At 39.8% G+C, this 17,824-nt stretch overlaps 2 protein-coding genes across 6 annotated transcripts in view; one reads left to right on the top strand and one right to left on the bottom strand.

Annotated features, from left to right (window-relative positions):
• SGTB (small glutamine rich tetratricopeptide repeat containing beta) overlaps positions 1–7,378 on the bottom strand; it is a 43,721-nt gene extending 36,343 nt beyond the window's left edge. For 2 of the 3 annotated variants that reach the window (XM_032336119.1, XM_032336120.1), the window contains exons 1-3: positions 7,265–7,378; positions 5,990–6,111; positions 4,505–4,562 (exon numbers count right to left, since the gene is read on the bottom strand). In XM_032336119.1, coding sequence (XP_032192010.1) covers positions 4,505–4,562; positions 5,990–6,064 — 133 coding nt within the window. In that variant the 5' untranslated portion in view covers positions 6,065–6,111; positions 7,265–7,378. The remainder of the gene's footprint in view (positions 1–4,504; positions 4,563–5,989; positions 6,112–7,264) is intronic. The other variant, XM_032336121.1, reaches the window with a different exon arrangement.
• The window catches only part of NLN (neurolysin), a 142,800-nt gene continuing 132,338 nt past the window's right edge, over positions 7,363–17,824 (top strand). Inside the window, exon 1 of one of the 3 annotated variants that reach the window (XM_032336109.1) lies at positions 7,363–7,719. In XM_032336109.1, coding sequence (XP_032192000.1) covers positions 7,679–7,719 — 41 coding nt within the window. In that variant the 5' untranslated portion in view covers positions 7,363–7,678. The remainder of the gene's footprint in view (positions 7,720–17,824) is intronic. The other 2 variants (XM_032336111.1, XM_032336110.1) reach the window with 2 other exon arrangements.

Raw genomic sequence — 17,824 nt, 5'->3', positions numbered from 1 at the left:
GTGTGTGTTTTTTCAAACCACGTTACTGAAGTATGGTTGACATGCAAAAAGCTGTTTATATATAATGTCTGTAACTCCATGAGTTTGGGGATAAGTATACACCCATGAAACCATTACCACCGTCAAGGCCAGAGACATATTCATTGCCTCCCAAAGTTTCCTCTCACCATTGTTATTATCATGCATACATATGTAGTAAAAACACTTAACCTAAGATCTACCTTCTTACAAAACTTTAAGTACAGAACACAGTTAGTGATAGGCACTGGGCAGACTAGTAAGTTCCCAGAACTTAAATATCTTGCATAACAGAAACTTTGTACCCTTTGACCATCTCCTATTTTCTCTTTCCCCAGCATTAGCAACTGTCACTCTACTCCCTGATTCTAAGATTTTGACTCTGTTAGATTCCCTATAAAAGTAAACAGAATTGTTTGATAGGTAAACCCCGTTGCCAAAGTGTTTAGCCTTAATGATGATTTGGTTATAGAGATTGAGGCAAAGGCCCAACTGGAATAGGTTCAAAAAAGAACAGGAGAGAAATTAGAAAAGGCAAGTATAGACAGCTCTTTCAAAGAGTTTTCCAGAAAAAGGAACACAAAAACGGTAGGCAGTAGTTGGGATGGGGGTAAGGGTATGACAAAAATTCAGGATTACCGCATTACCATTTTTCATCCAGTCAAAAAAAAAAAAAAAAAATCAAATAATCTAAGTGCAATAATTTATCTTTTACTTCAAGATTCATTTATGAAGCAAGGATTACTACATTCAGTCTTCCTTTCAGGAGGTCACAGTCAGGAATAAGTCATACAAATATAAACAAATACTGTATATAATTATTGTTCTACTTTAACAACAAACATTCTGCATTTGGTACTGATGAGGAGCAGGGCAAATGAAGAGTTCTATTTAACACTACCATATCCCATTTCAAAAGCTGCCATACGTTAGCTACATGCCTTCCCTGATTCTGATTCTGATTCTCTTGACGAATCTATCAGATGAAGAGGAGGCAGACAGCTTCATCTAACAGTCTGAGAAGTTAAGATACAGATCAACTGAGTGATAGGCCCAGGATCACCTGGCTCAATTCATCATTCAATTCAACAAATATTTATTGAGCACCTACTATGCGTCAGGCACTTTTCTATATGCTTCAGATATATCACATAGTGAATAAAACAGAAAAGACCCCTGACCTCTTGGGGCTGACATTTTGGGGCAGGGGTGGAGAGGCAGGCTATAAGCAATAAAAAGTAGAGCAGGGTAAAGAGATCCAAATGTGGAGAGCAAAGCAGGGAAGCAGGCTACAGACACAAGAGCACCCAGCATAGGCCTCATTCAAAAAGAGATCCTACAAAGACTCAAAGACAATGAAGGTATTACCATTTTCTGAAGTAGTAACAATCCAAGCAGCAAAAAACAACTATAGCACAAGCTCTTAGGAAAGAGGAGGTAGTGTACTCAGAGTTAGGAAGCTAATTTGGCTCAAGTCAAATGAGAAAGGCAAAGAGTCAGTGAACAACACATCACAGAAGGCCAAATATATGAATTCTTTAAAACATGACTAAGGAACATGAGGAGTCACTGCAAGATTTTGAATGGAGAAATGACAGAATCTGACATACTCTGTTTTACTTTTTAAAAATTTTTTAAAGATTCTATTTGTAAGTAATCTCTCCACCCAACATGAGGCTTTAACTTACAACCCCAAAATCAAGAGTCGCATGCGCTACTGACTGAGCCACCCATGTGCCCCTGACACACTCTGTCTTAAAAGATCACTGGTGGCTGTGTTGGGAATATTCAACAAAGCTGCAAGAACAGACCAGTTAGAGGCCACTACGTTAAAACAGATGAAAACCACTTAATTCTACCCAGGGTGACATCAGTGGAGGTGGGAGGAAATGGTAAGACTCTAGAAGTACAGCCAACAGGATTTACTAAATGATTAAATGCAGAATCTGAGAGAAAGAAAAGAGTCCAGAATGCTGCCCAAGTTTTGGGCCTAAGCAACTGAAAAGAGAGAGTTGCCATCAACTGAGATAGGGAACAGATTTTGGGTGGGAGGATCAGGAGTTCAGTCTTGGAAATATTCAGTTTGAGATGCCTATTAGACATAGAAGTGGAGATATCTAGTAGGCAGTTGGATATAAAAATCTGCAGTTCAGAAGGAAAGTCTTGGTTGAAAGTCAAGAAATGGAACGATATCATCAAAAAACTGAGTATAGATAGTGAAGAGAAGTAGTTCAAGCATTGGACCCTGGACACTTCAGGTCAGGGAAAAGAAGGGAAACTAGTAAAGGAGACAGATGGAGCAAACAATGAGATAATAAGAAAACTAAGAGAGTGTGAGGAGGTAGCCTGAAAGCTAACTGAATCAAGTGTAAGGCAGTGGCCTCGGGGTGTGGGTGAGATGAGGGAGATCATCAGCTTTATCAATGGCAGCTAGTAAGGCAGATGGAGACTGAGAACAGACCACTGAACTAAAGAATCCAGAAATCACTGATGACCTTGATGAGAACAGTATGGGCAGAAAGACTGAGGTTAAGGCCTAACTGGAATGGGTTTAAAAAGGAATAGGAGAGGGGGGTGCCTGGGTGGCTCAGTGGGTTAAACCTCTGCCTTCAGCTCAGGTCATGATCTCAGGGTCCTGGGATCGAGCCCCGCATCAGGCTCTCTGCTCAGCAGGGAGCCTGCTTCTCCTCTCTCTTTGCCTGCCTCTCTGCCTACTTGTGATCTCTCTCTCTCTCTGTGTGTCAAATAAATAAAATCTTTAAAAAAAAAAAAAGAATAGGAGAGGAATTTTAAAAAGCAAGTATCTACAATTCTTTCAAAGTTTTCCAGCAAAATGGGAAGATAATCAGAGTAGGCAGTAGTTCGGAAGTAGTGGGGTAATATGGCAAGGGTAATTAGCTGTTATTTTTGCTTTTTTAAGAAGGAAGAAATAATGAAAAGTATATTCTGATATAAATGATCCAGAACAGAGGGAAGTTTGCTGATGTAAGACAAGAAGGGTAGAATAACTCGAGCGATAACTCGGAGGAGGTGAGACAGGATAGAATCAGATCCCATGTGTCAATAGAGGTTTCATTTAGAAAAGACAGTGGATAGTTCATCTACGGTGTCTTAGTCTGTTTGGGTTGCTCTAACAGAACACCATAGACTAGGTGGCTTATAAACAACAGAAATTTATTTCTCATAGTTCTGGAGGCTAGTAAATTCAGTGTCTAGTGAAGACCTGCTTTCTGGTTCCCAGACTGTGTCTCTTCACTGTGTCCTCACATGGTAGAAGGAGCAAAGGAGCTCTCTGGGGTCTCTTAGAAGAGCACTAACCCGATCATGAACACCCCACCTCCTAATACCATCACAATGGGTTAGGTTTCAACATACGAATTTCAAGAAAACACAAATATTTAGTCCATGGCATACTATTACCATATCTGGGCCGACAGGCAGAGTGTGTGAGGATATAGATGCTGGTGTGCGGATAGATGGGGCAGGGGGAGTCTGTGGAAGTTGTCTTCTTATTACTTGAACTTTCTTGGTGAAGTAGAAAGCAAGGTCAGCGACTAAAAGAGCACACAGGGGAGGTCATTTGAGGGTTTGAGAAGACAGGAGAAAAAGTGTTAAAGCAGTGGTCTAGGAGAACAAAAGTATGCATGACCTTGGAAGAGACAGTATCATTGCCAGGCAGCATTAAACATCCACTTGAGGCTCATGATCATGAATTCAAAGAGGAACCAATTGGCAAAGTTGTATGGTTTGCTCCATCTATACACAGTCACATGGATATGAACAGAGGTGGTGGAGAGCTGAATTTAAAAAAGGTCAGGTTTTGCAAGAAAGGGAGAGATATACAAGGGCATGAACATAATGATGAACCATGGAAGAGGGTGTGAAGGGTAAGGGATCAGTAGACTGGAGATACTTATAGGGTTAAAGAATTATTGGGGTAGGGATTCTAAAGGGAGTGAGCTGCAAAGACAGGCAGTGCTGGTCAGAATGTGAAATGTTTACAATAGAGATGGTAGAGAGAATGCAGTTTCAAAAATGAGAAGGTCCAGGGAACAGTTCCTCACCCTTGGCACTACTGACAGTTTGGACTTTGTTCTTGGAGGCCATACTGTGCATTACAGGACGTTTAGCAGTATCCATGGCCTCTACCCACTTGATGCCAGTAATACCAGCACTCAGTGGTGACAGTCAAGAATATCCCCAAAAAAACCACCTTGAGTTCAGAACCACTAGTCTAGGGTACGGCCCTGTTGCTCAGTGGTTGAGATCACTGGAGGACAAGCAGGTCAAGGAACAGAGTGCTGAGAGAACTGAAAGAAACACCTATGAGGTCATCGCAAGTGCCAAAAATTCAGACAGATTAGTATCAGAGAGAGTGACAGGGAGCAGGAGCACATGAAACAGATGTCAGTAGATGACAACAATTAGGAGTGGGTGATATTTTCTGATGAAAAAGCTCAAAGGTGATAAGACTATAAAAACTTACCACTACGGTAAGGCTGGTACGAGAACTGAGGCTCCTCTTCTAGGGCTTTTTTAAATGTCTAGAAGGTGGGCAGACTTCACATGATTTCATACTCAATTAAATTAGACTCACAGAGTCAAAAATAGGGGTCGGTCAAAAACAATTGGCACCATTTCTGGCTGCCATATATAACAAACAGCTGAAGGCACATATTTTTGGCTGAAGGCCATCCTAAAAATAGGACATAACATCTTGATTTTTTAAAAAAAAAAAAAAAACCTCAATTTTCTTTCTGGTCCTTAGAAATACGTATTATACTGCCTTTGATTAGAAAAAAAAATCTTCTATTAAATGACTGTATTTATCTGTTTGCTACTGGACAACCATAACCAATGTTTTCTTTAGATAATCAGTCACCTTTACCTTCACATAGTTTAACCACTAAGGAGGACAAAAAGATCTTAATATGAAATGAACCAACTGCAATGCTCTCCAACTGTGTGTCACCTGCTCCTCTCACTGCCACCTGGAAAGACAGTGTCTTACCAGATTGCAGGCAGATTTAGAGCAAATGCCCAATTTTCATCCCCACCTCTTAAAAGCAATGGAAGTGCTTACCAAAAGCACTTCACAATGGAGGTGCTTATTGAAATTAATAGAGGTATCCCCTTTATAGGAGAAATAATTTCAAGATGGCAAAATCAAATTGTATGATATCTATTAAATTCTCCCAAACGTACTGTCTCATTGCAATAATTAAGTCTTTAGGCCAAAGGAAGCTACACTCATTGAACCTCCACAAGCCTATCTGCAGAATTCTACCTTTTTTTTTAGGGTTATACTGAATTTAAATTTTATAATGCATAAATGTGAAGCAGAAAAGATGGTGTTCAGGGAAACATGTGATGCTATCATCCAAGTCCTGCTCAACTTCACAGATTACCAAGTCTAATATTTAAAGCTCACACAAACAACAGTGAAATTCTCTCATTTTCAAATCCCCAAATACTAAGTTATCAGAGCTTAATTGTGATGCAGTTATTACACTTTTATCTATTGCTTTTATGATGACTAAGGTATTTTCAGGTATTGATTCTAAACGAGATGCTTTCCTATTAGGAAGAGACAAGATCTTCAGGGTAAAAACCAGGATTTAAATCTCAACTTGGCCACATTTCATTGTTATGTCACTTAATCTATCTGGTTTCATTTCATTTTCTGTTAAGTGAGGATAATACTAACTTAACAGTTACTGTAGAGAAAAAATTCCCTACGGTATGAACAACATAGTTCCGACACATAACAGTTGTTCAATAAATGAACAATTGTCCTCATATTGTGCTGTTAATTAAAACAAGCCTCAGAAAATGGAAACACAATCTCTCTTCTTGAAAGATCAATAAAATATCTTAATTTTGTTATAATAGATCACAAGGTCAGGCTTACAGTTATTTTAGTCTTTGTTTACAATCATAACACAAATTAACATGAAGAGCAGGTGCCTACCTTCCAAACTTTCTTGTTCATCTGAAGTATAAGCATCCATCTGACTTTGTTCCCGTAAGAAACGAATAACAGCATAAACTAAGTGCTTGATAGATGACATTTTAAAAGCTTAAACACTTTTCCTTGATAAGAAAAAGGAAAACAGTGATCTAAGTTATGTTAAAGAATTGGTCAGGAAGGTTATAAATAACAAGATTATAAATTACACAGAAAGTAAAAAGCAAAAACAAAACTTTTATTACCTTCATTCTTGTTTTTAAAGAGTCAGGAGAACACAAAGTATTGTTATGGTAAGGTATTACATATTTTCACTTATACCCAGTAGTATTAAATTATGTTAAAACCTGCAAAAGTAAAATCGTCCTCAAAACATGTAGAACACAACAAGCTCAGACACTCACTGAATATCTCACTGTATCTTAACAGCATGTATAGTACAGATACAGCTCAGGATAGGAGAACGGATACTGATATAGAAATCCCCAAAAGGCCTCAGTACTAAGTTCAGGGAGATTTCATACTGCTGACTCAGAAGCTCGTCTAAAATGACCATCCTCCTCTATTTCATTAGATTTTTAAAAAATGTATGTATAATTTACCCTGCATCAACTTTTGTAGGCTTAGACTGTTATTTGAGGAGGAAATACATTAATGAAAGGGTGTTCAACCACTGAATGTCATTCTTAATAAAAACGGTATTTCTTTTTTAAACAAGACATGTCGGAAAATCATTGCCTAAGTCGATGGATACTACACACCGACCAACGCTATCTGCGGTAGAGCTGTGCTCTCGTGGACAAGCTGGAAGCTCCCGGTCATGTTCATTCACATGGAATACTATCGCATCCAAACAGTGGCGCAGGGCCAGCCGGCCTTAATGGCTTATTTCCACTAAATCGCATCATCCATCTGTTCCCCAGGTTCCCTAATCCAAAGCCAGGGTGTGGTACCCGCCGCCAGGATGTTTATTATTTCTGGGCTTATTTTAAAGGCGAGCCCAGTCTTTAGGCCATGGGGTTGCAAGTGCTAAATAGGGTCCAAGGCAGAAGGTGGGGAAAAAAAAGAAAGAAAGAAAAAAAGAAAGAGGGGAAACGAAGATATTCAACCTCCTCCAGGCTTCTCCCCCTTCTTCTCCCCAGAGGACATCGACCTCCTTCTCCCTCCCTTCAGTACCCGGGCCTCGCTTTGGCCCAGACGGGGTTTGCTGCGGGTGCGCGGTGCAGGCCCCAGCTGGAGCGGTGGGAGACGCACCCATCCCAGACAGAAGCCCCTTACCAGGCGAGAGGACGCGACACAGTGGCAGCGGGCCTGGGGGCGTCCGTAAGCCGGTACGCCCGCCCCCTGGTCCTCCGGCTTCAACCTGGCTCCGGATGGCAGCACTGCCCACGGTCGCCCAAACTTCCCCGGCTCCCAAGCCGCCGCCGCCCCTCAGCCCACCCGGCTACGCGCTGGGCTCCCGGCCACTGGGTCTCGCCAGAACCGCCCCCCGGGCGGCGCAAGGCGCGCGGGGCGGGGCGCAAGTCGGAGGGGCGGGGCCGAACTGGGCGCCGGCGTGGGGCTGCCGCACGTGGGAGGGCGCGGACAGGGCCGGTCGCCGCTGCAGCTGTTGCCTCCTCCTGTAGGCCGCCTCTCGGCTCCCCCACGCGAAACCGGAGGACAACGCGCCCGCGGTCGCCTCTCGGCCGTCCCATGATCGCCCAGTGCCTTTCGGCTGTGCGAGGCCTCCACAGGTACCTCCCGTGCGCGGGTTAACCTTGACTGTGGGCCGGGCGTGGTCCGGTCTGTGCCGGGTGCCCGTGCTCAGCCTTTCCCGAGCGCACCCCGCGGACGCCCCTGAGACTTTCCTCCCCGTGGCCCGCATGCTCTACCCGGACGGACACCTGGCGCGGGCACTTGGGGCCACCTTTCCCTCCTCCGCTCCCTCAGGAGGACATTCATTCCCTTTGTTTGGGAGTGTCTCCGCTGCAGTCCGCGAGACTGGTCGCAGGCCTGGCCCAAAATGAATGCAGTAAGATGGTTCGGATAAGAAAAGCATTTGACTTCTGTCGCGCATCCAGAACTGCAGACCCCTTATGAAAAGTGCCGGCAGCTGTAGACTCAGGAATAGCGATTCTAATTTGCCCCTCGCGCATATGATTAGCATACAAATCGTTTAACAAACGCGCACGTGAAACCGATATGGTTTTGCTGCTTATCTCCGTCCATGCTCTCTAATTTCCTTTTTATTTACCTCTTTCCCATAAAACATTAGGCCTCTTGCTGGGGCAAATTGACTTGGCCCAAAATGGAGGAAATTTTTGCTAGGACACGATTTTGGGGCAGCCTCAGCTGCTGTTTTGGATTGCTTCCTAGCTCCCAAGCCACACCCCTCTGCCAGAGACCAGTAGCAAGATGGTGAGAGAATTAAATTCTTTGCACGGGTGCACTGGATGGAGTGGTTTTCGGAAACAATGCCTCTTCCACCCCTATCCCCAAATCCAGCCTGGAACTGTAAATCCTAACGACGGTCCAACAGAAAAAAAGGAAATACGTGTTACAGAACTACTTTGGAAAATGTTCATCATTTGAGCTTTTTGACAGTTTTCTATTGTATATGACCACTTATCTGTGTGGAGCTTTGTGTTGCTCAGTCCCTGTAATTATGGCGCAAACAAGAGACAGTATTATAAAGAGTTAATGTGATGATTTTTACCATATTTCACACTGTCCTTTTAGTCTGCAGACTGCAAGTGATACAGCTTCAAATGCAGCCATTTGTTGGGACAAATGAAGATACTCACATAATGCAGGTGTGAGAAGAGAATAAATTTTGTACAAGACAGCGCTTCTCAGACTTTTTAGTCTCAGGACCCTTTTACCTTGCAAAAATTACTGAGGACCTAAGAGCTTCTGTTTATGTTGGTTATAACTCTCCATATTTACGATATTAGAAATGAAAATTGAGGGATTTTTAAAGTATTAGTTTATGTAAAAAAAATGTAATAAACTCATTACCTGCACCAATAACATTTTTAATGAAAAATAACTTTTCCAAAACTCCTCCAAAAAAAATCCATAAGAAAGTGGAATTGCGGTTTGGTTTCTTTTTTTTCCTTCAGTTTTTGTGGGGTTTTTTTATGGTTGTAAAATATACGTAACATAAAATTTGCCATTTTAATTATTTTTAAGTGCACAATTCAGTGACATTAAGAACATTCACATATGGGCGCCTGGGTGGCTCAGTGGGTTAAGCCGCTGCCTTCGGCTCAGGTCATGATCTCAGGGTCCTGGGATCGAGTCCCGCATCGGGCTCTCTGCTCAGCAGGGAGCCTGCTTCCCTCTCTCTCTCTCTCTGCCTGCCTCTCCATCTACTTGTGATTTCTCTCTGTCAAATAAATAAATAAAATCTTTAAAAAAAGAAAAGAAAAGAAAAGAAAAGAACATTCACATAGTGGTACAACCATTACCATTACCATTAACCATCTCCAGTTCTTATTCATCATCCCAAACCGTAACTCCTCCTTACGTTCTTTCCCATTCCTGGTGATCACTATTCTTTCTGTCTTTATGATTTTTTTTTTTTTAAGATTTTATTTATTTATTTGTCATAGAGAGAGAAGCGAGAGCAAGCACAGGCAGACAGAGTGGCAGGCAGAGGCAGAGGGAGAAGCAGGCTCCCGCCTGTCTTTATGATTTTGACTGTGTTAGGTACCTCATACAAGTGGAATCATGCAATATTTATTTTTTTGTGACTGGCTTATTTGAGTTAGCGTGTTTTTAAGGTTCATCCTTGTTGTAACTTAGGTCAGAATTTTCTTCCTTTTTAAGACTGAATAATATTCCATTGTTCTCAATATACCACATTTTGTTTGTTTATTCACCTGTCCATGGTCATTTGGGTTGTTTCCATCTTTTGGCTGTTTTAAATAATACTGCTATGATCACAGATGTGCACAAATCTGTTTTTGAATCTCTCCTTTCAGTTCTTTGGCAGGTATATTTAGAATTAGTGGATCCATATGGTAATTCTGTATTAAATTTTTTGAGAATCCACTATGTTTCCCATAGCACTTGGACCATTTTACATTCCTGTCAGTGGTGAATAAGCGGTGAATAAGAGTCCCATCTTCTCTATATTTTCTTCAACATTTGATTTCTCTTTTTGTCTTTTATAAAAACTATCCTAGGAGTGGCATTGTTTCACACTTGTGCAAAACAAATGTGTAACTTTAAAAAATTAAAATAAATAAATAAATAAATAAATAAAATGTGTAACTTAACAGAAAATAACTGGATTCTTACATCTCCTTCTGCATTTGATAGGTTACTTTTTTGTTTTGGTTGAAGAAGATAAAGAAACGTCTACCTCTCACTTATATGTAGTTGGAGAAATGGGAGTATTTAACAGTTTTTTAAAAGTGATCATGGATTTAAAAAAAAGTGATCACTGATATGCCCTGATATTTATATCATATCAAAGTTTCACAAGTAGTTGTTTAAAGATGAGTTGCATTGCAGAATATGAAATGATCAATGTACTTTTCTTATTCTGTTACATTAAAATACATGTGTCTTGGGTTTTTTTTTTGTTTTTTGTTTTTTGTTTTAATTTTTTAAATTTTATTTATTTCTTTGACATAGACAGATCACAAGTAGGCAGAGAGGCAGGCAGAGAGAAGAGGAAGCAGGCTCCCTGCTGAGCAGAGAGCCCGATTCGGGACTCGATCCCAGGACCCTGAGATCATGACCTGAGCCGAAGGCAGAGGCTTTAACCCACTGAGCCACCCAGGCGCCCTGTCTTGGGTTTTAAATGGATCTTTTAAATGGATTTTTTTTTTAAAGATTTTATTTATTTATTTGACACAGAGAGAGAGATCACAAGTAGGCAGAGAGGCAGGCAGAGAGAGAGAGGAAGGGAAGCATGCTCTCCGCTGAGCAGAGAGCCCGATGCGGCGCTCCATCCCAGGACTCTGGGATCACAACCTGAGCCGAAGGCAGAGGCTTTAACCCACTGAGCCACCCAGGCGCCCCTTAAATGGATTTTAAATAGATCTTTTACACATACATGATTTTCTAATATCAAATATTGGTTACTTGGAAAATAGCAGTACACTGTGTTATACAGATCTTCCTGCTGTTGACACGTTACATTATACAATATCATATCGTATTCCTTTATATCATCTACCCCACCATAAATGGCTTGAAGTATTAGGAAGCTGGGCAGCTCACAGTGGCAGATACAGTTTTCAAAATTGTAATTTTCATTTGAATGCTGAAATTTTGTCATTGGTAACAAATACTATCAGTTCCTCGAAGTGACAGTCTGACTTTGTTACAATTTTACGAGAACTTCTGCTGGATACTTAGTCTGATCAATCATAGCTTTTGTCTGTCACTCATCTTTTCAAGTACAAATAATGTTCCACGAGAAAATCAACTATTTCAGCTCACAATTTAATCACTTGCGCAGTGCTTTTGGTTTGAGCAACCAAATCTTCTGAACAGCCCTTGTGCTCAAGTATACAGCAGAAGTGCTTTATGCGTACTTTGCCACACATATCATTCAGTGATTGAGATTTAATAAAATTAAATATTTTACTATTTAATGAAAGTGAAATTGACATTTTTAGCATGAGTCAGTGGCAGTGAAGAATATGATGACTGCTTAGATTAGTGCCACTGCCTTGACATCTTCAAAGGAGCCAACAATTACATCTACCATTGCTTCTTACCATCAGTACAAATATCGACTAAGTGAAAAAAGTAAATAATATCATACCATTATCATGAAGTACAACTTGAAATGCTCTCAAGGACCCCTCCCCATATTCCCACCTGCAAGGACTGCAGAATACACCTTAAGAACCACTGATATGTGTTACTCACATTCTTTGTATATGCATGGAAGAAAATAAATATAAGCCATGAAATTATTATCTTATTAGAAGCTGGTAGCCAACCAAATATATCAACTGTTTTTTTCATTAACATATAATGAATTATTAGCCCCGGGGGTACAGGTCTGTGAATCATCAAGCTTACACACTTCACAGCACTCACTATAGCACGTATCCTCCCCATTTTTAAATTTTATTTTTAAATTTTTATTAACATATAAAGCATTATTTGCCCCAGGGGTACAGGTCTGTGAATCGTCAGGCTTAAACACTTCACAGCACTCACCATAGCACATACCTTCCCCAATGTCCATAACCCAACCACCCTCTCCGTATCCCTCTACATCCAGCAACCCTCAGTTTGTTTAGTGAGATTAAGAGTCTCTTATGGTTTGTCTCCCAGTCCCATCTTGTTTCATTTCATTTTTTCCTTCCCTACCCTCCAAACCCCCACTTTGCCTCTCAAATTCCTGATCCTGATCCCAGGGAGATCATATGATAATTGTCTTTCTCTGATTGACTTATTTCGCTCCGCATAATACCCTCTAGTTCTATCCACGTCATTGCAAATGGCAAGATTTCATTTCTTTTGATGGCGGCATAATATTCCATTATACATATACATATACACACACAAACACATACACATACATACCACATCTTCTTTATCCATTCATTTGCTGAGGGACAGTCTAGGTTCTTTACATAATTTGGCTATTATAGACATTGCTGCTATAAATATTTGGGTGCATGTGCCCCTTTGGATCACTACATTTGTATCTTTAGGGTAAATACCCAATAGTATGATTGCTGGGTCGTAGGGCAGCCCTATTTTCAAGTTTCTGAGGAACCTCCATGTTATTTTCCAGGGTGGCTGTACCCGCCTGCATTCCTACCAGCAGTGTAGGAGGGTTCCCCTTTCTTTGTATCCTCACCAGCATCTGTCATTTCCTGACTTGTTAATTTTAGCCATTCTGACTGGTGTGAGGTGGTATCTCAGTGTGGTTTTGATTTGTATTTCCCTGATCCCGAGTGATGTAGAGCACTTTTTCATGTGTCTGCTGGCCATCTGGATGTCTTCTTTGCAGAAATGTCTGTTCATGTCCTCTGCCCATTTCTTGATTAGATTATTTGTTGTTTGGTTTTGAGTATGATAAGTTCTTTTAGATTTTGGATATTAGCCCTTTATCTGATATACCATTTGCGAATATCTTCTCCCATTTTGTCAGTTGTCTTTTGGTTTTGTTGACTGTCCTTTGCTGTGCAAAAGCTTTTGATCTTGATGAAGTCCCAGTAATTCATTTTTGTCCTTGATTCCCTTGCCTTTAGTGATGTTTCTAGAAGAAGTTGCTGCGGCTGAGGTCGAGAGGTTGCTGCCTCTGTTCTCAAGGATTTTGACGGATTCCTTTCTTTTTCATCCATTTTGAGTCAATTTTTGTGTGGTGTAAGGAAATGGTCCAGTTTCTTTTTTCTGCAAGTGGCTGTCCAAATTTTCCCAGCACCATTTATTGAAGAGGCTGTCTTTTTTCCACTGGACATTCTTTCCTGCTTTGTCAAAGATTAGTTGACCATAGAATTGAGGGCCTATTTCTGGGCTCTCTATTCTGTTCCACTGATCTATATGTCTGTTTTTGGCCAGTACCATACTATCTTGATGAAGACAGCTTTGTAATAGAGCTTGAAGTCTGGAATTGTGATGCCACCAACTTTGGCTTTCTTTTTCAACATTCCTCTGGCTATTCAAGGTCTTTTCTGGTTCCAAATAATTTTAGGATTATTTGTTCCATTTCTTTGGAAAAAAAAAAAAGAATGGATGGTATTTTGATAGGGATTGCATTAAAAATGTAGATTGCTTCAGGTAGCATAGACATTTTCACAGTATTTGTTCTTCCAGTCCATGAGCATGGAACATTTTTACATTTCTTTGTGTCTTTCTCAATTTCTTTCATGAGTACTTTATAATTTTCTGAGTACAGGTTCTTTGCTTCTTTGGTTATGTTTATTCCTAGGTATATTAAGATTTTGGGTTCAATTGTAAATGGGATCAACTCCTTAATTTCTCTTTCTTCTGTCTTCTTGTTGGTGCATAGAAATGTAACTGATTTCTGTGCATTGATTTTATATCCTGACACTATACTGAATTCCTGTACAAATTCTAGCAGATTTGGAGTGGAGTCTTTTTTTTTTTTTTTTTTAAAGATTTTATTTATTTGTTAGAGAGATAAGTATCGTATCATCTGCATAGAGTGATAGTTTGACTTGTACTTTGCTGATTTGGATGCCTTTAATTTCTTTTTGTTGTCTGATTGCTGAGGCTAGGACTTCTAGTACTATGTTGAATAGCAGTGGTGGTAATGGACATCCCTGCCATATTCCTGACCTAAACAGAAAAGCTCTAGTTTTTCTCCATTGAGAATTATATTTGCTATGGGTTTTTCATGGATGGCTTTGATGATTTTGAGGTATGTACCCTCTATCCCTACACTTTGAAGAGTTTTGATCAAGAAAGAATGCTGTACTTTGTCAAATGCTTTTTCAGCATCTATTGAGAGTATCATATGGTTCTTGTTCTTCTCTTATTAATGTATTGTATCACATTGGTCGATTTGTGAATGTTGCACCAACCTTGTATCCCAGGAATGAATCCCACTTGGTCGTGGTGAATAAGTCTTTTAAAGTATTGTTGGATCCTATTGGTTAGTATATTAGTGAGAATTTTTCCTATCTGTGTTCATCAAGGATATTGGTCTGTAATTTTCATTTTTGATGGCATCTTTGTCTGGTTTGGGGATCAAGGTAATGCTGGCCTCATAAAATGAGTTTGGAAGTTTTCCTTCCATTTCTATTTTTTGGAACAGTTTCAGGAGAATAGGAATTAGTTCTTCTTTAAATGTTTGGTAGAATTCCTCTGGGAAGCCATCTGGCCCTGGCCTCTTGTTTATTGGGAGATTTTTGATGACTGCTTCAATGTCCTTACTGGTTATGGGTCTGTTCAGGTTTTCTCTTTCTTCCTGATTCAGTTGTGGTAGTTTATATGTCTCTAGGAATGCATCCATTTCTTCCAGATTGTCAAATTTGCTACATATACTTGATCATAATATGTTCTTATGCTTGTTTTTATTCCTTTGGTGTTGGTTGTGATCTCCCCTCTTTCATTCATGATTTTCTTTATTTGGGTCCATTCTCTTTTATTTTTGATAAGTCTGGCCAGGGGTTTATCAATCTTATTAACTCTTTCAAAGAAACAGCTCCTAGTTTCGTAGATTTGTTCTACCAGTTTTTCTTTTTTTAATACAACTTCATTGATTTCTCCTCATATCTTTATTATTTCTCTTGTGCTAGAGTCAGACTTTTTTTGCTGTTCTTTCTCCAGCTCCTTTAGGTGTAGGGTTAGGTTGTGTATTTGAGACCTTTCTTGTTTCTTGAGAAAGGCTTGTATCGCTATATGTTTTCCTCTCAGGATTGACTGTGCTGTGTCCCACAGATTTTGAACAGTTGTGTTTTTGCTATCATTTGTTTCCATGAATTTTTTCAATTCTTCTTTAATTTCCTGGTTGACCCATTCATTCTTTAGTAGGATGCTCTTTAGCATCCTACTTGTGATTGAGTTCTAGATTCAGAGCATTGTGGTATCAAAATATGCAGGGAACGATCCCAGTCTTTTGGTACAAGGTGAGACCTGATTTGTGACCCAGAATGTGATCTATTCTGGAGAATGTTCCATGTGCATTAGAGAAGAATGTGTATTCTGTATTTTGGGGATGGAATATTCCAAATGTATCTATGATGTCCATCTGGTCCAGTGTGTCATTTAAGGCCTTTATTTCCTTGTGGATCTTTTGCTTGGATGATCTATCCATATCAGTGAGGGGGGTGTTAAAATCCCCTACTGTTATTGTATTATTGTTGATGTGTTTCTTTGATTTTGTTATTAATTGGTTTATATAGTTGGCTACTCCCAGTTAGGGGCATAGATATTTACAATTGTTAGATCTTTTTGTTGGAAATACCCTTTGAGTATGATATAGTGTTCTTCCTCATCTGTTATTATACTCTTTGGCTTTAAGTCTAATTTATCTGATATGAGGATTGCCACCCCAGCTTTCTTTTGAATTCCATTAGCATGGTAAATTGTCTTCCACCCCCTCACTTTATTTTTTAATTTTTTTTTTTAAGATTTTATTTTTATTTATTTGACAGAGAGAGATATCACAAGTAGGTGGAGAGGCAGGCAGAGAGAGAGAGAGGAGGAGGCAGGCTTTCCACGGAGCAGAGAGCCCGATGCGGGGCTCGATCCCAGGACCCTGGGATCATGACCTGAGCCAAAGGCAGAGGCTTTAACCCACTGAGCCACCCAGGCGCCCCCCAGCCCCTCACTTTAAATCTGGAGGTGTCTTCGGGTCTAAAATGAGTTTTTGCAGACAGCATATTGATGGGTTTTGCTTTCTTATCCATTCTGATTCCCTGTGTCTTTTGATTGGGGCATTTAGCCCATTTACATTCAGGGTAACTATTGAAAGATAAAATTTAGTGCTACTGTATTGCCTGTAAGGTGACTGTTACTGAATATTGTCTCTGTTCCTTTCTGGTCTACTACCTTTAGGCTCTCTCTTTGCTTAGAAGACCCCTTTCAATATTTCCTGTAGGAGTGGTTTGGTGTTTACAAATTCTTTTAGTTTTGTTTTTCCTGGAAGCTTTTTATCTTTCCTTCTATTTTCAGTGATAGTCTGGGTGGATATAGTATTCTTGGCTGCATGTTTTTCTCAATTAGTGCTTGGAATATATCATGCCAGTTCTTTCTGGCCTGCTAGGTCTCTGTGGACAAGTCTGCTGCCAATCTAATATTTTTATCATTGTATGTTACAGACTTCTTTTCCCTAGCTGCTTTAAGGGTTTTGTCTTTGTCACTGAGACTTGTAAGTTTTACTATTAGATGACGGGGTGTGGATTTTTATTGCTTTTGACGGGGGTTCTCTGTGCCTCCTGGATTTTGAAGTTGTTCCCTTTGCCATATTAAGGAAATTCTCTAGAATAATTTGCTCCAGTATACCTTCTGCCTCCCTTTCTCTTTCTTCGTCTTTGGGAATCCTAATTATTCTCATATTGTTTCGTCTTATGATAACACTTATATCTCAAATTCTCCCCTCGTGGTCCAGTAGTTGTTTGTCTCTCTTTTGCTCAGCTTCTTTATTCTCCATCATTTGGTCTTCTGTATCACTAATTCTCTCGTCTGCCTCATTTATCCTAGCAGTAAGAGCCTCCATTTTTTATCGCACCTCATTAATAGCTTTTTTGATTTCAGCTTGGTTAGATTTTAGTTCTTTTATTTCTCCAGAAAGGGCTTTTATTTCTCCAGACAGGGTTTCTCTAATATCTTCCATGCCATTTTTCAGCCCAGCTAGCACCTTTAGAATCATCATTCTGAACTCTAAATCTGACATATGATCAATGTCCATATTGCTTAGGTCCCTAGACTTTGGTACTGCTTCTTGTTCTTTTGTGGTGAGTTTTTCTACCTTGTCATTTTACCCAGATAAGAATATACGAATGTGAGAATAAAATACTAAAAGGGTGGCAAAGATCCCAGAAAAATGTATGCTAACCAAATCAGAAGAGACCCAAAATTAGGGGGTGGGGAGAGAAAGGGGGTAAAAAGAAATTTAAAATTTTTTTTTTAATTAAAAAGAAAAAATATATATATATGTATGTATTAGACTGGTGAATAGAACAGAGCCATCCACTTGATTTTGGGTGTATTTTGGTCTGTTAGAAGAAACTACCTCCCTAAATTTTAAGGAAAGAAAAAAAAAAAATATATATATATATATACCCCAAAATAAGGGTAAACACGATGAAGGGATGGAATACGACTGTAAAGATGAAAATTAAAAAAAAAAAAATCTAAAAAATTGGTTAGAAAAAAAAAGAAAAAGAAGAGAGAATTTTCTCAGTCTGG

Source organism: Mustela erminea, chromosome 3 (assembly GCF_009829155.1).
Source record: "Mustela erminea isolate mMusErm1 chromosome 3, mMusErm1.Pri, whole genome shotgun sequence".
Classification (NCBI taxonomy): Eukaryota; Metazoa; Chordata; class Mammalia; order Carnivora; family Mustelidae; genus Mustela; species Mustela erminea.
Note: the sequence above shows the minus strand (reverse complement) of the source record. Positions and strands in the feature narration are given on the sequence as shown.